Source organism: Lissotriton vulgaris, chromosome 6 (assembly GCF_964263255.1).
Source record: "Lissotriton vulgaris chromosome 6, aLisVul1.2, whole genome shotgun sequence".
Classification (NCBI taxonomy): domain Eukaryota; kingdom Metazoa; phylum Chordata; class Amphibia; order Caudata; family Salamandridae; genus Lissotriton; species Lissotriton vulgaris.
The window spans coordinates 777,776,024-777,801,387 of NC_141694.1; the positions used below are offsets into that span (position 1 = coordinate 777,776,024).

The window sequence follows — 25,364 nt, forward strand, 5'->3', positions numbered from 1 at the left end:
AGCGCTCATGTAAAGCTCTCAAATACCTTCAGGTCCAGTCCGTGCCATATAAATCTGCACAAAAAAATTGATTCTAGTCACAAGCATACCTGCCAACTCACACGGTGTCAATGTTGACACACGAAGTTAGCTCTCATTAGACGTCTCCCCGTGAGTAGCTGATATCACACAGTGGCAAGGAAAACGAGCTGAAAACCATGTAAATAGTGGTTTTCCAGCTCATTTTCCGAGGCTTCGAACTGCTGAAGTCCATTTAGGAGTTTGAAAATACCTCAGGACGTTGGCACCGGTCTCAAAAATCTCTTTTTGTTTTTAGGTTGAGCATTCAAGACCTCTTGTATATAATTTAGTATATGCTTATATGAGTATGTACTTTGTGGGCTCTGGAGATCAGCCCTAGGACTTGTCTGGTTAGGGATTTTTTTTCTGTTCAATTGCTTCTATTTAACTGTCTCGATAGAAAACGAATAGTAGAGGTCAGTAAAATACCAGAATTGCTTTCTGTGAGGGACTTTCTTTTATTTATTTTTCTGGCAACTGCCTTTATTTAACTTTCTTGATGGAAAACGACCAGCAGAGGTCAATAAAATACCACAATCACTTTATTTTATGTGTTCCCATACCTGGCATGTCAAGTAGTGTGATACTTACTTTTCCTACATGTTAAAGAACAGTAGATGTTTCAGCACCCAGGCTAATATGCGGCATAGCTAAATACATATAAGGTTCAAAACGGCGAGACTGATTGCATTGCAAATGCTTGTTTGAACTGCTAGCAAACTGGTGAAAGTAACCGCTTGCTAATCACAAGTGTGTAGTTGACAGTATATGATTACATATAAAACTCCCTGCCAAAGTTGCCATCCTGCATTTTTAACCCAGCAAAGACACATTGTAGTATTGAAGAAGACAGCACAGCAGGATAGCTTTAAGTCTATGTTTATTCAGCTTAGGAGAAGCACAGCGACAAGGGGCAGGGAAAGCTATCAACTGCCAGAAGGCAACATTCTACCACAAAGCATAGAACATACAAGCACAGGGGTTCTAACTACAGGTGCCTGGGAGGCACAATACAGTGAATACTACATTATCCTCTTTCCTGTAAAACAAAAGAAGAAACATTCGTAGACGGAAAAGGAGGAAAGAAAGGAAAAGTAAAGAAAAGAAAGAAAGAAAAACCAGAAAATGAGATGAGTAGGAAAAGGAAAGAGAAAACACAACTGGATGTCAAGAGGAAAGACAGAAGCAAAAGGTTATCTGAACCTGGCAGGAATCTTACACACTCTATGACTCCTGCGAGGCCCTGGTACAAAGGTACCATCAACATTACTGCCATTTCCGCTAATATCAACAGTACTGAAACGTTTGTCGTTTAAAACAGAGCTAGGATTGGACTGAGGAACACAAGTGAAAGCATCATCACCACTAACCTTCACAATTTTACAGATGTTCCACCAATCCTTATTATTCACACGTACAGCATTCCCGCAGACCTTATCAACTACAAGTGGCTGAGAGAATTTGCTTCTACCCTTGGTGACATGAACAGGATTTTTAATGCGCACCACATCACCAGCACAAATATCATGGGGAGCAGATCTCTTCCGTTCATCAAAATAAGTTTTTTGCTTCTTTTGAGGTTCAGATACGTTGTCTCTGACAAAATCATCAATACCATCCATTACATTCATTTTCACCCATTTTGACATCCAGCCAGGACAAATTTTAGTAGAAGGCTTCCTACCCCTCAGGAGTTCAAAGGGAGAAACCCCAGTAGAAGAATGAGCTGTTGTACGGTAAAACCATAACATGGAACGCACAGCATTCTCAACCACACACTTGCTGGCAATGGCCCACTGGACACAGTTGTTGAGAACGCGGTTCATCCTCTCAACAAGGCCATTGGCCTGGGGGTGGTAAAGAGAACTTTTTTTATGAGTCACACCACCCTGTTTAAGGAAAGATTCAAACTCACAACTGACAAATTGGACACCATTGTCAGTCATGACAACTGAAGGAAAGCCCTCTCTCAAAAAGATGTCTTTCAAAAAGGAAATAACACTGGCAGAGGAGGGTTCACTGATAAAGCGAATTTCCGGCCATTTGGAGTAGTAATCAATGGCAACAATGGCAAAACGGGAACAAGGGGGTAAAAGATAAAAAGGACCAACTAGATCAACTCTAATCTTTTCCCACGCCCTTTCCGGAAATTGAACGGGCTCCAGAGGGGGAGACCTAACCTTGTGACTTTTGTCTGAGGACTTGCAAATGACACAATTGTCAACCAAAGAATCAACACAGACGTCCATCTGCGGCCACCAAAACACATCTCTCAACCTACGTTTGGTGAAAGTCTTCCCTAAATGTCCTTCATGTGCACCATCCACCAGACGCTTCCGCAAGCTCTCAGGGGGAATAAGCCTACCACACCGCATGAGAATGCCATCTTCAACAGTGAGTTCATCAGCAACTTTGACAAAAGTTTGGTAAAGACCAGAAACATTCTTTTCTTTGGGCCACCCAGACTTCAGATAATTCACAACCTGAAGGAGTACCACATCTTTCAATAACTCCTTCTTCCACTCGACTTCACTGATTGCACACATACCTTCAAGATCCAAAGCCGCAACAAAACAATCCTCAAGATCATCTTCCTTTTCAGCCTCAGAATCATTATCAGCTAAAGGAAAACGAGAAAAATAATTGTCTCTGACATTCTTCGAACCTGGCAGATAAACAACCTCAAAATCATACTGAAGAAGCTTTGTGGACAGCCTAGCAATCCTAGGGGTATGCTCCTTAATCTTTTCTCCGGACAAAATAGAGACTAGAGGACTATGATCCGTGCGAATCATGAAATGACTACCCCAAAGATAGGGATTAAACTTCCTGACCGCCCACCAGCAAGCCAAGAGCTCCTTCTCAATGACGGAGAAGTTAACCTCTGCCCCACACAGTACCCTTGAGGCATATGCGATGGTATTATCAATTTGCCCATTCCTCTGAGTGAGAACAGCCCCAAGTCCAAACCCACTCGCATCCACAGTCACAACACATTCCTTGTTGGGATCGAAAGGTTTGAGAATTCTGTCCCCAACCAACTGTAATTTAATCCACTTGAAAATTTCTTGGCAATTTTTATCCCAAACAAAAGGCACATTTTTTTTCAACATGTTAGTCAAAGGTTGAACTTTTGACGCATAGTCTTTGATAAACCTTTAGTAAAATTCACTGAGTCCAATGAAAGACTTTAAACCAGATTTGTCAACAGGTGGCGAAGCATCAACAATGGCTTTCACCAAGCCAGGACGTGGTTCCACACCTTCATGTGAAACTACGTGCCCCAGAAACTCCATTTTTTCTTTCAAGAAAACAAATTTCTCTCTCTTTAATGCAATCCCTTTTTCTTGCATGATCTCCAGGACCTGATTCAAAGAAAAGTCATGATCCACCTTGTTCTCGCCAAAAATCAAAACATCATCCTGGAAGACAATTACTCCAGGAGTGTCTCTAAACATCTGACTCATCAACCTTTGGAAAACTGCAGCCGCTGACGACAGGCCAAACGGCATCCTGCAGTATTGAAAACTTCCAAAGGGTGAGACAAACGCAGTCAGATGTCTAGAAGACTGGCTCAACACCACCTGGTGGTAAGCGGAGGCCAAGTCCAGCTTTGTGAACCACCTTGCTCCTCTGGTAAGGGACAACAAATCTGTGATTTTTGGTAAGGGGTGTGAATCAATCCAGATGTTTTTATTGAGATTGCGCAAGTCCACACAGACGCGCAAATCCCCATTCCTTTTTCTGGCGACAACAAGAGGAGACAACCACAAGGACGACTCAATAGGTTCTATGACTCCTTTCCTGCATAAACCCATCAACTTCTTTTCCAAATCATCCCTCACGCTGAAGGGAACACTCCTCACCTTATGTTTTATGGGGATAGCACCATCTTTAACTCTAATCTCATGGTTGAAACCTTTAATAATGCCAAGGCTATTCCCGAAGACAGTAGGGAATTTAGAAATTAATTTCTCAATATAGTCATTTGAAACAATGACAGCTAAGCTCTCTACATTATCACCAGATTCCTCAATACTGATCTGTTCTTTTGAACCGGGTCTAAGGATCATCTTAAACAATCCCTGGTGGAACCACCCCAAAATGTTTAGGCCCTTCAATGAGACATATACTTTTCCAAAGATCCTCCTACCCCTGAACTGAATAATGTCTTCAAAAAACCCAAGAAGAGCTATCCTACGCCCTTCATAAGAAACAGGAGTTCTGTCAGGTGGTAGGAGGTTCCTTTCAGGCCAAGTCACATCAAACAATTCTTGTGTGATCATAGTTACTCTAGCCCCAGAGTCTACTAACAAGGTAATTATCTTGTCACCCACACCAAAATCTTCAAGAGGATCAACACAATCAGAGGGATCTCCAATAATGACACCATCATCTCGTACTACCACAACCATGTCTCTCAGGTCGTCTTGGATGCCGTTCATAGAGTCAGAGTCATCACCAGTATTTCCATAGGACTCTGAGACATTCCCAATTGTGTTGACAGTACTCAGACTCTGGGATTTGTTACTGAAAGTAGAATCTCCCTGTCTTGAGACTTGGCAAATTTTTGCGAAATGGCCAAACTTTCCACAGTTCCGACAGGTAGAGTTCCTGGCAGGGCAAAACTTGTTATTTTTGTTATGAGAAGGATTTCCACATCTGTAACAAATGTCACTCCTAGAAAAAGCATTTCTCTCAAAACGTTGTAAACTAGGAGCATTGTTTCTATCAAAACGTTGACTAAAAGCCACTTTACTGTCCTTGTTCTCCTTGGTTCTAACTATGGAAACTCCCTCATCACATTTCTTTTCAAGTTCCTTCACTTCTTTTTTTGACAGTTCTATACTCTTGGCCATACGAATAGTCTCTTCAAGTGTAGGGTTTCCCAAAGTTAGCAGTTTCTGTTGAATAGACTTATCAGAGCACTTACAGACATATTGATCTCTAATTAATTGCTCTCTAAAACCCTCAAATTCGCATTCAGCACTTAGTTGTCTTAAACAAGAAACATACGTCTCAACATCCTCCCCAGGTAGTTGTTCTCTTTTGAACAATTTGTGTCTTATTACGACAAAACTTGGCTTGACATCAAATCGCAACTCAAGCCTTAATCTTGTCTCTGTATATTCATCTACATCCTCTTCAGCGTTGTTTCTTACCAAGGGAGGTAAATGCTTGAAGATCTCTCTTCCCTCGAAACCTAAAGAATGTAGTAAAAGACACTTCTTCCTTTCTGCGCGATATCTAGATGCGCCTATTGCCCCCAAATAAGTCTCGAAGGCGTCAAACCATTTTCTCCAGATTATCGGAGGATTGCCTGGGGTCTCGAGAAAAGGAGGAGGAGGTGAAACAGATTGCATACTGGCAAAAATGGAGTTTTTCCCCTTGACAAACTCTGTCGCTGTGCAGAAGAAGTTAAGTATGCAAAATACAGATTTTCCTTTACACTTTTAGATAAGGACCATGTTGTAGTTTTATTCACCACTAGATGGCACCGGCGTGTAGAGGTTTAAGGTAGACAACACCTCGTAAAGTCTTGCTTTTCCAATTACAGTGTCCACGTTTTTGTAGGTTAATCTCTCTTTTCCTTTTGTTTAGGGTTTTTTTTATAAGGCAGATGGCGCCAGCATTTGAATGATAAAAATCAAGGCACGGCTCTCAAAATGCTTCTCACATCGGCAGAGCGCGAACAGGCTCAGAAACGACTCAACGCGCAATGAGGCATCGTTGTTAGGGAGACGCGTCTGGCTGGAGGAGCGCGCGTCAGATGGTTGCGTTGGCAACGAAGCGCACAGGAACAGAGCGTGGTAACGCAGGTTACCGAACGCTCGCGCTGACACCAATGACGTGACGTATGGCGCGCAGACAACCAGGCGCTCGCGCTGGGAATGACGTTGGGTTGAGAAGCCTCGTCGGGAATAAAAATTAAATATTGAGCCTTATACTAATTAGATTCGCGCAGAAAGAAAAACGGAACACTTATCTCGCCATCAGTCTTCGTCAGTGAGTGGAGAAGGGTTTTGAAGCAGCTGCTCTTCGTGTACACTCGGTCCACGGTGCACTTTCCACAGGAATACGAGGAGAAACGAGGTAAGGCAGGTTCTTTTACCTTCTCCTAAGCAGCATCGTCGCCAACAAATTTGTAGTATTGAAGAAGACAGCACAGCAGGATAGCTTGAAGTCTATGTTTATTCAGCTTAGGAGAAGCACAGCGACAAGGGGCAGGGAAAGCTATCAACTGCCAGAAGGCAACATTCTACCACAAAGCATAGAACATACAAGCACAGGGGTTCTAACTACAGGTGCCTGGGAGGCACAATACAGTGAATACTACACACATGTTCTAGGTAGATCAAGGAGTCTACATAAGGCTCAGACTGTATCCTAATACCTTACCTGCTGCTGAATCACAGGGGATATCTTGCATGTTTTTTGCATGTGTGTGCCTTAGGCCATTTTTTCCTATTTAGCTGAGTCAATATTTATTTTAGTTTCTACGATAATAACACTGCCATTAAAAAGCTGAAAGAATGATATGCCTGAAATAAGGGTAGTAGCATTTTACTCTTTTCCAAGGAAATACAAGATCACAACATAATACTCCTAACAGCACAAAACAGGTTTTGTATTCTTCCAGCACATACCATTCAACCAAGTGGAGGCTAGTGTGCCTCAAAATATGAAAAACCAGCATATTGAGTTTATTGGTACTGATAACCAGGTGGTGATATTTCGAAATCCATTCTTATTATTGCCTAATATAGTGAGAGCACAATTAGATATTGACCATGGTATACCCTTAACCAATTGGTGGAACTGAAACGATTGATGACATGTATTTTGATAAATAAACTAGTGATATAGTGGCCGAACTCTAGTCAATTTATATAACATCAACAGCACTGAAAAGCAAGTATTTCTTAGGAATTATTTCACACAAGAAGCTGTACAATTTCATACTACAATGCCATTCTAGGAATCCTGGATTTGTAATGAATTGCATCTCATTGGCAGAGCATCTACCAAAGGTCTGCATATCGCTGATATCTACCATAGTATGCACGCCTAGCCTTTCATCCTTCTGAGGTCGATATAATTACTACCATTGAGTTGGCTGGGGATAATTTTGTTTGTCATCTGTGCTGTACATGTAGTCGTATTTTACTACATTGTCATGCAAAATAATCCATAGCAAACAATGAACATATGAATAACAAGCGCAGAGCTGATGATGGTGTAAATGTGAGGTAATCATCCAGCAACAAAACATGTATTTGCCTACGGGCATACCTGTCACATCTAGTATAAAAAATCATATGCCACTAATGTCTATAAACGAATACGTCACAGTGCCTGTTATGATAAATATCATTCATAAGAAAGATGGGATGTAGTAGGCTGCTACTAGCATGTTTGTCAGCTGGTTTGAATATTTGTACAGGCTCTACTCCCAAAGTAGTGGCTCACCTACAGCGTTACTCTGGATTTATCACTCTCAATCGCCGAGCTCAATGTTTTGCTTCATATTGTTCTAAAGATCAAAAGTGTAAGTAAAGGTCACTGTTGATTGTAGTGCAGTCAATGACAATGAGTCACAGAAGTAATCTTCATGATATGTTCCTTGTTCCAGAGCAGTCATCTATGTCTCTCTTCAGAGTTCTCGCAAGCCCTGAACATCTCACTTTTTAAATCTGCTCTTTGTCTCAACAGGCACCATTGGAGATTGGAAAAACGTCATGACTGTGGCTCAAAATGAAATGTTTGACAAAATATTTGAGGAAAAGATGAAAGATGTGCCAATCAAATTTATCTGGGATATTAATGAAAACTAAGGAGACCGCTGACATTATTACGAGTTCGAATTGGATGTTTGAGGTGCAGTCTACACCTCTGAAATCGTTTTCTGGTTTGATTGATGTATCCAATAAAATAGATAATGTGGCCTTGTTGGTAACATGTGTGCAAAATGTGAACAATCGGTTTAAACTGCAAATAAAAAGTGGCTTACACAATAAATGGTTTGTTTTTTCTTTTGTGTGATCTGCTTAAAAACGGTGCGCCCTTTCTCCACTTAACCTACTCAGATCAACATCTCGGAAAAGGCCATTTCACAAATACCACCGAGATGGTTGATGCGTGTAAAAGAAAGATTCGAAGGCTAATTGAAACTACATTTACTTCTTGTCGGCGCCTTGAGTGGTGTGCCGTGGTTGCAGGGCCTTTACACTCATTTTAGGGACCAGGAGGTTTTTTTTTGTCTTTAGACGTTGACTCAGAAAACATTAAACAAAGGCAGAAAATAGAGAAAGAGATAGGAAGAGAAAGATAGGGCAAAAATAGCAAAGAGAGAATGCAGTGACTAAAAAGAACTCTTGAAGTGAAATTGCGAGATAGTAAGTATATGGTGGGTATATCAAAAAGAGAGTACGCAGTTCCCCAGTATTAATTTTTCTTTATAGACAGATGAAACCAAGTGAGTGAAGGCACAAAGGATGGGGATCTTCCTTGTTGGAACTAGAGTCCTCACACACCCACCAAGCTAGGGGTCATGCTTCATCATATGGGCTCGCTCCTCGTCGGGTCGGCGGTTCAATACCCGACGTGCACCCATAAAAGGGCTCTTTAGCGGAGATCTTTTGTTCCTACCGTATGGTGCCGTGGGTGTGAGGGCCCTAGGGAAGGAAGTGAATGGTGTAGATGTGTGTAGGTGGTTAAAAAAGTTTGGGTTGTCCACAACGGAATTTCAATAAAGTGGTAACCCACCTTGCTAAAAACAACAAGAGCGGCTGCTCTCTAGCTTAAGGGTCCAGGAGAGCAGTGTCCTACTCTACAAAAATGGTCGACATGTTTCATGCACATTTGTTCAAACTGATACAGTGCATTTCTTCAGGACCAAAAAAGAATATCTACACTACTAGGTGAGGGTGAGTGGTGTCCACACCCTACTTATCAGTGTAGGAGTCCCGCCAAGGCAGATGGAACCCGACTCTTAGGAAGCGTCTGCTTCAACGGTTTTCCTGGGCGTTGACACCTCCCTGTAGATGTCCTGTCTGTGGTGGGACCAGCGCAGGAATCCTACCCCAACGACAACAGAATTTTTTTTTTATTTGAAAAGCTTTATATAGCACTGGCTAGACTTGGCGGTATCAGAGCGCTTTACATGAGGACAAGCATTGTTTTATAGTATAGTTACAAGTTACAATGTTGCAAGATACACAGTTTCAGAGCATAGATACCAGTTGCTGGAGCACATTTGAATGCGTTAATAAAGAATACTTAAGGGAAAAGGCAGGCAAGGGGGGACTTTCTGGGGAGGGAGGATAGGAGCAAGAGAGGGAGACCAAGAATGAAAGAGGGAAAGAGGTGGAGGAGGTAGAAGGTAATTTAACCGGGAGACACGGAAAAACAGTGTCCAACGTCCGGTGTGCAGTGATTCCAGTGGAAAAGGTGTCTGCCCCCTCACCTCCGCTGTGTGTGGCTCCCGATACGCTGTGGGCTCTCTCAGAGGGGTCACTAAGACTGCAGGGCAAAAAATACTGGATCCCTCGCCAACAAGGGGAAAGGGAGTGCTTTGGCAAGGGGCGCCATTCCCACAACTCTGCTGTTTGTGAACTCCTTTGACACCGTGGACTCTCTCAGAGGGGTTTCTGAGACTCCAGCGAATAAATGCTTGATCCCTACCCAACAAGGGGAGAGGGAGAGCTTTGGTAAAGGGCACAGTTATAAGATACACATTTTCGGAGCATAGTGACCACTAGCTGGGGCATGAGTTAAGAAGTCGGCAAGGGGAGAGATTCAGGCGAGGGAGGATAGGAGCCTGGGAGGAAGACAAAGAATGAAAGAGGGAAAGTTTGAAGAGTTTTATAAAGCACTGGCTAGATCCGAAAGGTATCAGAGTACTTTACATGAGATAGGACATTGCATCAGAAACATTGTTACATGGTTACATCAGTTACTTATTAACGCGTACACCCGTCTTATGGGGTGGGTGAAAAGGTAGAGGGGAGGAGGCGAACAGGGGTAGGGAATGCAAGTAGTAAACGCAATAGGGAGGCGAGGAGAACAATGTCCGATGTCCAGCTGGGTAGGTGCCGGCCAAGGGGTGAACCAGAGCCAAACTCCTCTTTAGCTGCAAGAGACAGCTCCACCTGGCATCAACCAAAGTTGCTCAGGCACTGCGGAAAATAAAGAAAAGTTCTGGTTTCCGCTCAGGAGTCATCGTCAAAAGTTCCATCAAATGTATCAGTTAAGGTGTTGGTGGGGGGTAAATGTCTGAACTGGAGATCTTATTAGGGTTCATTGCCTTGGAATAGGTGGTTTTGTTACCGTCCCTCAGTTGCTTGTCATCCTCATTTAGGTCAGGCAGCAATGGAGATAAGGACATCGAGTGACAAGTGACCTGAAGGTGATTTAACAATTAGGTCACAAATGTCAGCAATTAAGTACTGAGGCTTGTTCACAGAGCTGTGTCTCCAGATGTTGTGTAGCCAGGCAAGGTGTGGACAATAGGTACTACGACACAATTACAGGGCCTAATGTAGCCACATTCCAGTCTCTGGTCTGCCCTGTTTACAGCCGGTATCAATTCTGCATTCAAGGCTCCCTCTCATTCCTCGCCCAAACCTCCTTCTTTGTTCAATGCCATGCAGAAGCGCCTCGCCTACCGCTGACTGGTTGCCTCTGTCTCACTTACTTGGGCCCATTCACAGCTCTGTTCTATATTCGTGGCAAGATAGAGACAATGCAAAACAAAGGTAGGGCAAGCCGTCGCGACAGTAATGGTATGCAGAAACTGATGTCTTCTTCAACGATAGTCTCTTCGAAAAAGGTCAGTCCCCTGCATTTCATTTTACAAATGAGGCACTGCTTGTACGCATCCACTAGACGTGTCTCCAGGTTTTGGTCTAATGGAACACGGCGAGAATAGGAAAAGCAAATGATAGGCTGCAGATAAGTCCCATTTTCCTTGGTACCATACAAATGTCAATTATTTTCATGTGGATTAAGAAGAAAGCCACACAAGATGATGGACAGAGTGTTGCACTATGGCAAAACAATCACCCACAGTCACAGATCTGGGTTTAATGCATCGTTATCTTGCTCACCAAGCCACCCCAGTTCAGACATGGCCATATGCAAATCAGTCTTGACCCTGTGCCTCAAGGGAACAGTCCAGCCCGAACTGCCAAGCAATGTCTTCCCTGGACCGGAATCAAGCATCCTAGGACCCGTTTCTGGCTATCAGCCATCTTCAGCCAGGATAGCTTGACTCCAGTGGCATAGTGAGCATGGGACCCACGTCTGGGCATACACTTCCCACATAGGGTGAACAGCAAAACACACAAGATGATGGACGGAATGTTGCACAATGGCAAAACAATCACCCCCAGTCACAGATCTGGGTTTAGTCCATGGTTATTTTGCTCACCAAGCCACCCCAGTTTAGACAGCTGTTGAGCAGTGCTGTCAGTGGACTGTGCCTTGCTCGAAATGAGCAATACCAAAAATGGGTTGAGGGTAAGATATTCTTTATAGATATACAAAATGTACTGAAAAACTTGGACAGGTTCATTTAATACATTTGCAGTGCTCCATTCTAAATATTTATTTGCTTTGCAATGTATTATTATTTTGCCTTAAGAGCATTTTGGTTACTGGAGTGTCCAGTACTTAGGATAATTAAGTACATTCCTTCTGATGGGGTGGGGGGATCAACTGTGCCTCAAATGTTGGTCTCAGTTGTCAATCTTTGACAGTAATATAGTGGGGCGTGTACAGTTGTACATATACGTGACATGCCCTAGTCCCTTCATAGTGTGACAAACAAGTTGGTCCCTTGTGCTCTTTCTATATAATGAAACATAATATAACATAATATAAACCATATTATTATTGCGATTGGGCTATTCCAATGCTGTATATGCTCTAAATCCCAAAAATAGAGATAGAAACTTTTCAGACTGCAACAGTATGTTTGCTGGGACCCAGCATTGGACCATTGGACCAATCTCAACGCAAACCAGAAGAATTTAATCCGACAGAATAAAAAATCAAATGAAAAATAAGATCCTCAAAAAGAAACAATCCCAGCCATCCTTGAAACTACCAGTAATTCCACTCTCTCTGAGAAGAAACTGTTTTTCCCAGTATGTAGCTCTACCACCAACAAGAGCGGACCTGATTTAGAGTTCGGCAGATGAGTTACTCTGTCATAACCATGACAGATATCCCATCCGCCTTAATACAAGTGCTTTATATTTAATGGCACTTGTAATATGGCAGACAGGAATATCCATTTAAAAAAAGGAAGGGGGGACTAGGGGCTTGTAATGGTCCAGTAGCCATGCTCCATGTAGTAATCTCAATCCAAACGGTGGGTAACTGTTCCATAGTGGGCACAATTGTTGTCCACAGAAAAAAGAACAAGGAGAAGTCGGAACAGGAGAAACCTAGGTCTGAACCCCACAGACTAGAGGCAAGCGCAAGTCTTGTCTCTTAATGCCCTCACATATCCGAGGGATGTCATGCTTCATCATCGGGCACTGCTTTATGTCGGGCCGGTGCTGTAATGCCATATGGGTCCCCCCAAGGGTTGTTTTAGCAGAGATCATTTGGTAACGCTGTATCATGAGTGAGGGTGTGATATTGAGAGTTAGTAAGGAAAGGTGAATGAGTGAATGATAAAACTGGCTAGGGGATACCACATAGAGATAGGTTTAATGTGTGGGTTTCCCCTGAAAGAATAAAAAACCTTACGTTGTGTGTTACCGACAAGGCAATAATGTGCCACAGTAACTCTCGATCGATATGTTTCGCGCCCTAGAAAATGGTCATAATGAGCCCTGGCGCTTCTTCAGGACCAATAAAGTGAAAATAAACTGTGAATGGATATAGAACCCTATTAAATATTCTTTTTTAAAGAGGTCCCTCTAGTGGTAAACTACAAGGTGACTTCAGCTGAATTAGTGACCGCTCGTGTTGCGACCTAAGTTAAAAAAGAAGCAAAAGAACAAAACACAACATTGGGAATAATATCATTCTTTCTGTGGTGAGATGGTTGATTACACCTCATCCCAGTGGTATGATCACATGTTTAGCACATGAAAGGACAAACAAGACGGACAACACACATTTAAAATCATATTCAGCGTGGAGATAATTCATTGCACCTAACCACAGTGAAACACATGATTATTAGCCAGGATACCACTAGAACTACACAGAATTTAGGCCGCCATTTTGGTTCAGCAATAGATCATACACATATAAACGGGGTCTTAGCATTGTGGTACAAAGAGAGTAACTGTACCGGGAGTGCTTAGGTAGAAACATGGTCTTATATCACTATAAGTGCAAGTTCACATTTATACCAAATTGCTCCACATGGTATTATAAAGTACTGTACAGGTAGTAGAAAATAGTAATTAGCATGTGCTGTTACCTATTAGTAAGTAATGAGTCACTCCATAGGCTAGTGAGTGTTCACCCGCACCGTAATGGGCTAGGAATCAAAATGCAATGGGAGAGAGAAGAGAGAACAATATAATGGCCACTCAGGTTAAAATATCTATTGTGAAAAACCTGGTAGTGGTCACATGCTAACCCGTACAATGGTACTCACGGTTGCTGTCTGGTGCGCTGACTTCCAGCACCTACCCCTTACACGCGTGCCTGCATATTAACGGGCTGATCATCGGGGCTCCCTCATATAAGTAGAGCCCTCCTCACCGGGATGCCTGACTTCCGGAGGGTGTGTTCTAGGGCGCCAAAGTGCAAGCGTGGGCGCCATCTTGGAATGGTGCATCTGGAGCTTGTCATGATTCCGTTTTTCATAGAGGTGATAGCGCATGCACAAGGTGTGGATAATGGACCTCTCTTATGTTAAATGCCAATCGAAACCTTTAAAAGGTAAAATACTTTTTAAAGGTGAAAAACAGAACTAAAGGATTTAGAAATCTCCTGTGTTCATGGTGCAGCAGTGCCCAGATGTCAAAAGAATGTGCGTGAGTCCAGTATTCGTGATTTGATATTACACATATTGGTGAATGCATTTAATGTGTGGTGAAGGCCTAGATTTTTGATGGGTCACAGTCAAAGGCATACTATATTAAAAAGTGGGTAGATGTAAGTTCATCTTGGGGTTAGGGCCAGGGCATGGCTCAGTCCGGGGATCAATGGGGACAGTCACTAGTAGGTGTGAAGTAGCCCAACACTGACTGAGCATGCACTCCATGGAGTTTAGAGTCCTGTCAATGGAATGTCATCATTCGGTACCCTGATGTGTGTCTGAAGGCGGTGAACCCTACGCTGTTGATGTTTCAATAGAGCGGTGTTGCTCCATGCCGGATTTGATTCTCTAAAGATGGTCCCCGTGCATGCACCATCACCTCTATGAAAAACGGAATCATGACAAGCCCCAGATGCACCATTCCAAGATGGCACCAATGCTTGCACTTTGGCCCACTGGAACACACCCTCTGGAAGTCAGGCATCCCAGTGAGGAGGAATCTCCCTAAATGAGGGAGTCCCGAAAAAGCAGCCCATTAATATGCAGGCACACGTGTAAGGGGTAAGTGCTGGAAGGTAGTGCACCAGACGGCAACCGTGAGTACCACTGTATGGGTCAGCATGTGAACGCTACCGGGTTTTCACAATAAATGTTTTACCTGGTTGGCCAATTATATTGTTCTCTCTTCTCTCTCTCCTTGCATTTTGACTTCTAGCCCGTTACTGTGCAGGTGAACACACACTAGCCTATGGAGCGACTCATTACTTACTAATAGGTAAGAGCACATGCTATGTACTATTTTCCGCTACCGGTATCATACTTTATAATACCATGTGCTGTAATTTGGTATAAATGTGAACTTGCACTTTTAGCAATATATGACAATGTTTCTACCTAGGCACTCCCGGTACAGTTACTCTCTTTGGGGCCCAATACTAATTTATTTATTTATTTATTTATACATTTATTTATTCCACTTGTATGGTGCAACAGCTACTCTGAGGGTTTCCCGGTGCCTTGGATCCGTACATTACCAGGGGGTCAAAAACCTCTATTTTTTTATGTAGTTGGGCTCTAGGCGAAGTGTGAGCGGAATAGAGTTCCACAGCACTGGCGCCGAGTATCCAAAGGAGCGTCCCTCTAGTCGTGCTCGTTTAAATCTTGGGACAACAAACCTCTCCTGATAAATTGATCGGAGATTACGAGTCGGGAATTTACGAACCAGTTGACAAAGGTATGCTGGTGCTTCCCCTGTGTTTATTTTGAACATGTAACATAAAGCTTTAAATTTAGCTCTGTTGCCCATCTTGAGCCAATGTAGTTTACATAAATGTTCCGAGACATGCGACCGCCCAGGTAAATGGAGAAGTAACCTGGCTGCCGCATTTTGGATGACCTGTAATCGTCGAGTGATTTCTTTGTTGGCACCTAAAAACAGAATGTTACCATAATCCAGCCTTGAACCAATCAAGGCCTGAACTACCGTTTTTTTGTGCCCCTTCAGGGAGTTGCCACAAAATTTTTCTCAGCCATTTAAGAATGGTGAAGCAGACTGAGGCTGTTTTAGCGGCCTGAGCATGCATTGTCAATTTGTCATCAATTATTACTCCTAAATTTCGAGCTGACGTAACTGCTATCGGTGGAGCACCCATTTCAGTAGGCCAGTGAACTGGTCCCCACAAGTCTTTTAGTTCACTGAATATTAGCAGTTCGGTTTTATCTCGATTTAATTTTAATTTCTTGGAGTGCATCCATTTTGCCATGCTCTGTAATCAAGAGCGGAGAGAGGAGGGGCTCTTTTTATCAGTTGATGACAAGAAAAAACACCAGTTGTGTATTATCTGCATACGACAAGATTGTAAGACCAAATCTTTCTGCTATACTCGCTAGAGAGGTGATATAAATATTAAATAACAGCGGGCTCAGGATTGACCCCTGTGGGACTCCATATGGGGAAGTTAAAATATTGGAGGTGTTGCTTTTGGAGAAAACCTGATAGGATCTGTCTGCTAAAAAGTTTTGTAGCCACTTCAGTGCTGCACCACTTACCCCTATTCCCTCTAGGGTTTCAAGTAACGTTTCATGGGATATAGTGTCAAAGGCGGCACTCAAATCTAAAAGAATGAGTGCCACCGTGCCCCCATTGTCCAGGTGATGTATTCCGCCAGCTGCTTATTTACATGTTTTTCTAAAATTTTTGACAATAAGGGGGGAAGTGATACCGGTCTAAAATTAGAGAAGATCTCTGGGTCGCTGTTAGCTTTTTTCAGTAGCGGTACAACCATCGCGTGCTTCCATTCGGCTGGCATTACCGCTTCTCCTAATGAAGCATTTAGCAGTAATTTAATGACATTTAATATGTCGGGATCTAGTTGTTTAAAAATGCCTGCTGGTATTGGATCATTAGGGGTGCCTGACTTAATACTGTTAAGAATTTCTACTAATGTATGCTGGTCTAAGGGTTGCCAGGTTGTCAGTAGATTCCCGGGAGTGTCTACCTGCTCCCTAGATCTCGGGGTTATAGTAGGAGAAGGGTTAGGGACCTCATCGCCACTGAGGGTAGAGTATATGTTGGCTATTTTATCATTAAAAAACTTCGCGAGGCCATTGCATTGCGATGTGGACAGCGTTGGGGGTTCTGGTTGATGTGCAGCACCCGCTAAGTCCTTTAGAACCTTGAATAAGGTTCCGGAGTTGTTTTGTGCCTCTAAGATGGTACTTTTGGTAAAATCTCCTTTTTTTATTTTGCATAACAGATGGTAGGCCTTCAAAGCTTGTTTGCAAGTTTCCTTACTGTCCTCATCATAATCTTTTCTCCATTGTCTCTCAAGCTTTTTACATTTGCTTTTTTCTGTTTTTAGCCTTTCGGAGAACCACAGGACTGGGGGTCTACCGGATTTCCGTTTATTCCTTGTAAGTGGAATAACTGTCTCTGCAGCTTTGGCTAACCAGTGTGTAATGTTATTCTGATCCCTTACTTTAAGGTCATCTAGGTTTAGATTTGGCCTGGAATTTGTTAGCTGGGAATTCAAGTCCTCTATGTTCAGTTTTTTCCAGTTTCTGAAGTAAGAGTTCTCGGGCCTCTTCACAGCTTTGTTATTTGGTAGCCTGATCTTAAATCTGATCAGATGATGGTCAGACCATGGTAAGGGTAATGCAGGCTCACATGTAAGGCCATCAAAGTTGGCGAAAATCGGGTCTAATTGATGGCCTGCTGTATGAGTGGGGCCTCTATTACATAGATGTACGTTGAGGGCTTCTAGGTCGGCTACGAAGTTAAGAACCATATGGCATGTACGGTCCTCGTAGTGCAGATTAAAATCTCCTACAATCGTGAAGATGGATGCTTCTAATAGCAACAGGGTGATATATTCAGGGAAAGCTGCCACCCATTCTCCGGCAGCTCCAGGAGGGCGATATATCAAGATTCCCGTAAAAGTGAATTGTGGTGAGAGAGCAAGTTTAAAAAGGCTGGCTTCACAATTGGCTAGCGTTAGATCTTCCCATTTACAAGAGTATTCTCTTTTAAAAATGATTCCTATGCCTCCCCCACTTTGGTTCACCCTATCTCTTCTGACTAGGGTATAATTTGACGGTAGGGCTATAGCGATATCAGGACCCGAACTGGCATTTAGCCAAGTTTCAGTCAGAAACAGAGCGTCCGGATTGAGATCCTTTATTAGGTTAAAAATATCCTCCTTATGTTTCGGGAGAGATCTGCAGTTTATGGTAATGAATGTGAAGTGTCTAATAGCATCACCATTAGTTTTAATAATTTCTTTTCCAAACCAACCGTTCTCTTCGGTTATTCCTGACGCTGAGTGAGAGAAGGAAAATTTACAATCGTTGCATTGAGGCGTGAGGTACTCCGGGTTCAGGAGATTGCAGTGTTGGTTCCCCATAGGTCTTAGGGAGAACAGCTCTCTCCGTGAGTAAGTGACTGATTTTGGAGTTGGGGCAAGGGGGGTGGCCCCTGGTCCCGGGCGTGCGCGGACAGGCGCGTCCGCTGTGCGTTGAGCACATTGCCTGATTATATGTTGATCAGGCAGCGTTCCCGCCCCCGACCTCTACCCGGAAGAATGTCACTGTCCCGCCTTCACTCCCTCCACATCAAGCGGGAAAACCCATGGTGGACCGGGGAGCAGGCGGACAGGACTGCGGGTGTCTGGAGGATCTAAGCAAAGCAGTAAGTGCGTTTTAAGATAAAATGCTTTTTAAAATAATGCGGCTAAAATCATTGGTACATAAAAATACAAGGCAATTCAATCCACTGTGCAAAATAGCAATGTCTCATTCACACGTCTATTCTTGGTACCTGGTAAATGAATAATCCAGCGAGTGCTTACTCCCTACTCACTTTTATCCTGGTTCTGGTAGCGCTCCCGCCCCTGACCTCTACCCCGGAAGAATGTCACTGTCCCGCCTTCACTCCCTCCACATCAAGCGGGAAAACCCGTGGTGGACCGGGGAGAGGGCGGACAGGACTGCGGGTGTCTGGAGGATCTAAGCAAAGCAGGTAGTGCGTTTTAAGATAAAATGCTTTTTAAAATAATGCGGCTAAAATCATCGGTACATAAAAATACAAGGCAATTCAATCCACTGTGCAAAATAGCAATGTCTCATTCACACGTCTATTCTTGGCACCTGGTAAATGAATAATCCAGCGAGTGCTTACTCCCTACTCGCTTTTATCCTGATTCTGGCAGTGCTCCTGCCCCCTGACCTCTACTAAGACACTGTTTATATGTGTGGCAACTATTGTGATACCAAAACGTCGGCCTAAATGCTGTGTAGGTCTACTGGTGTAGGAACGGTGCCAGTTGCTTATACCCTACACAGGCACAGCTGGTACTTCATTATCTTGCCTATTAATCATGTGTTTCAGTGTGGTGAGGTGCACTGAATTATCTCCATGCTGAGTATGATTTTGGATATATGTTGCCCGTCTCGTTTGTCCTTTCCTGTGCTAAACATGTGATCATACCACTGGAATGAGGTGTAATCGGGTACCTCACCGCAAAGAGAATTATATTAATCCCAATGTTGTGTTTTGTTCTTTTACTTCTTTTTCACACTTAGGTCGCCACAAGAGCAGTCACTAATTGAGCTGAGGCCACCTTGTATTTTACCACAATAGGGACTGCTTTTAAATGTTTTCGTTAGTAGGGTTCTATACCCATTCACGGTTTCTTTGCACTTTATTGGTCCTGAAGAAGCGCCTGGGACCGTCATGCCAATTTTTTAGGGGATGAAACATGTCGACCAAGAGTTACTGTGGCACAATATAACCTAGTCAATAACACACAACCTAATGGTTTTGTATTCTGTCTGGGGGACCCATACATTAAACCAATCTCTCTTTAGTATCCCCTAGCCAGTTTTATCATCCATTCACTCACTCACCTTCCCTTACGAACCCTCAATCTCACACCCTCACTCATCATATAGTGTTACCAAAAGATCTCCACTAAGGTGACCCTTCGGGGGACCCGTAGGGCATTGCAGTGCCCGCCCGAAGAGGAGCAACGCCCGATGATGAAGCATGACATCTCTCTGGATCTGTGAGGGCATCAAGAGAAAAGACTTGCACTTGCCTCTAGTCTGTGTGGTTTAGAATTAGGTTTCTCCTGTTCCCACTTCTACTTCTTCTTTTTCTGAGGACAATATTGTGCCCACTTTGGAACAGTTACCCACCGTTTGGCTTGGGACAAGAATATCCCTCATGTCTGTGACCGAATAACCTGTCCACCAAACTCTAAATCAAGGCAGAAGTCTAACAATGACATCCGCCATCATGCACCATCTTCAAAACCAGCTTCATTATCTACAAAGCTATCATGTCTGCCTAGCTGCCTGACAAGCTGACCTTAGGGAGAATAAAGTTCCATAAAGAAAGAATCATGACTGCAGGCTTTAGGCCTTCTCCATCTAGGCATCCAGGATATGGGGTGACATCCGCTGCTCCTCTTTAGGACTGAGCTGAATACACACCTCTTTAAAGAATACTGTATCATGATGTAGTAATTCTTTACTACTTTACTTCTGCCATGGTGAAGATACTCAACCTGCTGTATTTAGAGACTTCCAATACCCCTGGAGACATCTCTGCAAAAAGAACAATTGATGGACAGAATGCATAGCAATGTCATACATTCACCCCAGTACAGAGATCTGGGCCCAAATCCATTGTTTTTCTGCTCACCGTGCCATCCAGTTTGGACCCAGCCAAAGGCAAATCAGTCTTGACCTTGCTTGCGCGCAATGGGAACAGTCCAGACAGAACCGCCAGGCCAGGTCCTCCTTGGACTGGAAACAAGCATCCTAGGACAGGGTTCGGGCTTTCAGCCCTCATCAGCAAGGATAGCTTGAATCCAGTGGCCTGGAGAGAACGGGACCCATGTCTGGGCATACCCGTCTCACTCGTGGTGACAAATGTGAAAAGAATAATTGATGGACAGAATGCAGAACAATGTCACACATTCACCCCAGTACAGAGACCTGGCCCTAAATCCATTGTTTTTTTGCTCACTATGCCTTTCCAGTTTGGACCCAGCCATTTGCAAATCAGTCTTGACCCTAGGCCCCATTGGGAACAGTCCAGCCAGAACAGCCAGGCCAGGTCCTCCTTGGACTGGGAACAAGCATCCTAGGACTGGTTTCGGGCTTTCATCCCTCATCAGCCAAGATAGCTTAAATCCAGTGGCATGGAGAGCACCGGATCCACGTCTGGGCATACCCGTCTCACTCGTGGTGACAAATGTGAAAAGAACAATTGATGGACAGAATGCAGAACAACGTCTTACATTCACCCCAGTATAGAGATATGTGCCTAAATCCATCGTTCTTTTGCTCACCATGCCATTCCAGTTTGGACCCAGCCATATGCAAATCAGTCTTGACCCTGCGCCCAATGGGAACAGTCCAGCCCGAACTGCCAGGCCAGGTCCTCCTTGGACTGTAAACAAGCATCCTAGGACCGATTTCACCAGGGGCGTAACACAGGCCCCCACAGTCCACGCGGTGCGGGGGGCCCTAACTCCAAGGGGCCCCCTTGGCACTGCACTCTGGCCGGGGAGCTCCTGATTGAGCCCGGAGGGGCCCCCCTGAGTACGGTGCAGGGAGGCCCCCTCACTTTTCATTACACCAGTGTTTCAGGCTTTCAGCCCTCATCAGCCAGGATAGCTTGAATCCAGTGGCATGGAGAGCAAAGGACCCACGTCTGGGCATACGCGTCCCACTCGGGGTGACAAATGCAAAAAGAACAATTGATGGACAGAATGCAGAACAATGTCATACATTCACCCCAGTACAGACATCTCTAGCATTTCCATTAACCACCATCTAGGTGGTTCCTGGAAAGGCATTGTATGCTTGAAAAAAATGCTCAGTTAACGTGATGGAGCCATACATCAAGCTTATAGCTTTTTTTGTTTCAAAAAGAAAATACCAAAGCAGGATTTTCTTTTTAAAAATAAACATTGAGCTCTTAGAAAACCTAATAACCTCGTGTTTTTTTTAGCTTTATTTTTTCTTTTCCTTTGACTTTGTAGACCACATCTATAATTGCTGAAAAAAAGAGTTAAAAACTGAATTATGATTCTGTCCCCAATTTGTTAAACTACTGAAATACCCCAGTTATGGTCCATGGTGGAAACCATAACAATCACCTGTCCCATGTAAGGAACATGACATCATTGATGACATTATAACTGCTTGGCTTTTTCAGTGGATCACTAGGGACCTCACTGCTTTTTGTGACAGTGTTTTGCTATCATATTTTTTAAATGTTATTGTTATATATTAGATCTAATGACCCGCTTCATTTTGAGTGAAGATGATATATTTTAGCTTCTTTAGATTTAAATCTATGATCTTGTTGAATTGTTTTACCATTCATGTTTTTGCTTTGTTGTTTATCTCTAGTATTGGGTCTTCATATTTTTTTGTTGTTATTTATTGTGGAACAAAAAGACATGATAACTTACAAAATGATTGTCTTTACATTGTCACTGATAAGACATATATGGATGCACTGCTGTGTAATCCTAGTATTAGTTTGGTGACACAACAACCACTGAATGGTGCAGACCTATAAGCAAAGACACATAAAAAAACACCTTTTTGTATTATTCCCCCTCACAAAGGATCTCAGATTCCTACTTTTTCAGGTTTGGGCTTGGTTTCGAGTTTAGAGGAGGAGATACTCTGTCACAAATTTAACTGAGATCCCATCTGCCTTATTAAAAGTGCCATAACATCTCATGATTTTGAAATATTGCAGATGGGATATCTATCACATGTGTGATGGATTATCTCAACCATCAAATTCTAAATCAAGCATATCGATCTAGTTAGAGACTTACTTTTTGTCAGGTTTGTGAACACTCCTACTCTCTTTACATTTTAGCTAGTGATCATATACAGGTCTTACTGTCAGGGTCAAATTTAGTTTATCTGATGGCATATCTTTGATATCAAGCAGCATTTAAATGTGCATCATGGTGTAACTTTAAGTCTGTGTGTGTTCACATGGAAATATACATGTGTATATGTTAGTGGTCTGTAACACTTATGTGAATCTTTGTGGCTAACAGTGTAATTCAGAATGTATATTTATTTCATATCCCTGCTTCACTATATGCCTGTTTCTTTTTAAATATGTTTTTAGAGTACTTGTCTCAATTTTGTTGTTCCTCCCAAAGTATTTGTCTAGATATTTGTGTTTTTCTTGTATCTTACTGAGCATTGGTGTGCAAATGTGTGTTCTCGTGTTTAATTCACATTTTGTCTCCATACATTTGCTACTCTTTCACTGAATCCTCATCCTTGTGTCAACAGCCTATCAGAGTGTGCCTCTAACTTTTTCATTATACCTTTTGAGTTTGTGTCTATATGTGAGTGGTGTTGTACACATACATAATTATATGCCTGGATCTGTGCATTTATCTGTGCCTATGTCATAGAGGGTCTGAGGCAGTTGAGTTGTGTAAATGGTGTTTTGAAGTGTGACTTTGAATAAGATAAAGTAATTCAGTCTTAGTGTATTTAAGTATGTGGTGTACTGCAACTTTGTGTTTCTGTGTGTGTCTCAGAGTGTTTGTCAAAGTTCACAGGGGTCTGAGTTAATGGTGCTGTGTTTATACAAATTGTAGAGCTGATTTTGATTTTTTCAATGTATATGTTTAATGATCTATGCTTTTCAGATCCACGGATGCTATCAATGATGCCACTGGTGAACTCATGAGTGATGTCATTATTGATGTCACCTACTATGTCATCAATGATGTAATGTACAACATGTGCAACATCGTAGGCAGCTCAACGGAATGTCACAAGTTATGGTTTAAGCAGTCATGTCAATGTTGTCATGTATGATGTCATCAATGATTTGTTTGTTTTGATATTCTGTGATTTATCGAATTTGAGCCAGAGCTATAACTCAGTTTTTAACTATGGTTTTTTTTCAGTGAGATTTGGCTTCAAATTAAGAATTCCTATGTTTTTTTTCACTTATGCTCATCTTATTTTTCAGAGTCAGCAAATTCTTACCTGATATGTTCTAAAGCACCTTTTTTCTTTTAGTCACCTTAAACCAGAATTTCACTGTACCTGAGAGCTGAAAAAAGAAGCAACATGTTCACATACTTTTGTTATTTTGCTCTGATTGAGAATCTCAATAAGTACCATTGTTAGTGATCTTGGATTCTGTGATGGACACTTACTACCTCATCAACCTTTACTGGCCTTCAGAGTCTTCAATTCACTTTGATTAATACTGAGTGTGTGCCAGAGTGAGTAAACCTGTATCTCTTCTTGGTTCTTTGTTGGACAGCCAATGGCTGACAGTGCCATTCCTTCCTTCAGAGTTATCCTTTTCCATACAGTAGCCCTGAGTGTGTACCTGAAGGAAGGCAAGTTTTTGTATTTTTGGGCGTGAGGAACACATGCTATTCTCAATGTTCCTTTCCCTCCTTCATTGTTATCAAATCTATGAGCTTATTTCTATCCCTCACTGTACTTTTGCTTTTGTTGGCGTGTTCCCCTAAATACCTGATTGAGGCCTTAAGAGCTGGCATTGGAAAGTGGGTTATGTGCACCTGTGATGGACACCGCCGACTCATTATACTTTTACTTTCATTGGAGTGCTCCCTAAAATCTTTGACTGTGTCGCTGAGTAATGATATTGATTAGCGGGAGTGTGTGTACAGCTGAGTCCAAACTGGGGTAGCATAGTGAGTAAAAGAACAATGGATTTAACCCAGATCTCTTGACTAGGAGTGAGTGTTTTAAAAGTTTTAGCATTCCGTCCATCATCTTGAGTTTGCTAAGTTTGGTGTAAATTCCTTCAGCAGTTTTTTTTTAGTCTTTCGACAAAGTATCCTTTTGGACCTCAAATGGTAAATAATTCACTGTTTAACCACCCCTTAACTTTTTCCCCAGTTTGATCATCTTACTTTCCTACGGTAGAAAACAAGAAGCAGAAGGACAAGCTCATAGAAGCTTACACATGGCATAGTTCGATATTTCATGATTGGATAAAATATATTTATATTAAGGTTCTTGTTTACGGTAGTCCTTGGCCCTACCATCCTCATTGCAAAGATTTTGATAGATCCCAAATACATTGTTCAAAATTGCTACCAATGTTTTCGCCAAGAAATAGTAGTGAGTTTGGACTTAATTGAATTAATACATGAATAAAACCCTTGAGTACATTTATATAAGTGTAGCCACCTTTTAAGATATGTTCTGCTAAAGGTAGGGTGTTATATTCTGGTCTTCTCCTTCCCTGCTGCTCAGCCTGTGTGTGTGATGTCATTAGAATGTTCGTGAATGCATGGTTTGAATGTGTGGTCAGTTTGAGTGAGTGGGGCTGAGCAGCTGGATGCTGCTCCCGGTGGGGCCTTCCTTACTACCTAACTTATAACTAATAAACCTACTTAAGAATATTTACGACTATTGGATTTGCTTACCTCTCAAGATACATTCATCAATTTTAACAGTGGCGACGAGGATGGGATTCTTCTTCTTGGCCGGCTGTGTGCTGAATGATGACGCAACAGAACATTACCACGATATTGGTGATTCTGTAGAGCGCATCGTCATCGATGGACACGCCTCTCCTCAGGTCACGACAGCGTCACGAAGGGTCAAGTTCACGCAGTGTTTATGTGCACGTACGTGCATCATTGGCAACAACTGTCATGGCAGCATCAGGGAGCGTTGAGATTACGCATGACTGAGCGTTTAAGTCCTGCCTTCATTGTGCTTCTGTTCCTTTCAGTTATACCGA

At 42.7% G+C, this 25,364-nt stretch overlaps 1 protein-coding gene across 1 annotated transcript in view; it reads left to right on the top strand.

Moving 5' to 3' along the window:
* The window catches only part of LOC147707977 (amine sulfotransferase-like), a 240,302-nt gene extending 232,223 nt beyond the window's left edge, over positions 1-8,079 (top strand). Inside the window, exon 7 of the mRNA XM_086926804.1 lies at positions 7,774-8,079. Coding sequence (XP_086782930.1) covers positions 7,774-7,895 — 122 coding nt within the window. The 3' untranslated portion in view covers positions 7,896-8,079. The remainder of the gene's footprint in view (positions 1-7,773) is intronic.
* The last annotated feature ends 17,285 nt before the right edge of the window (positions 8,080-25,364 follow it).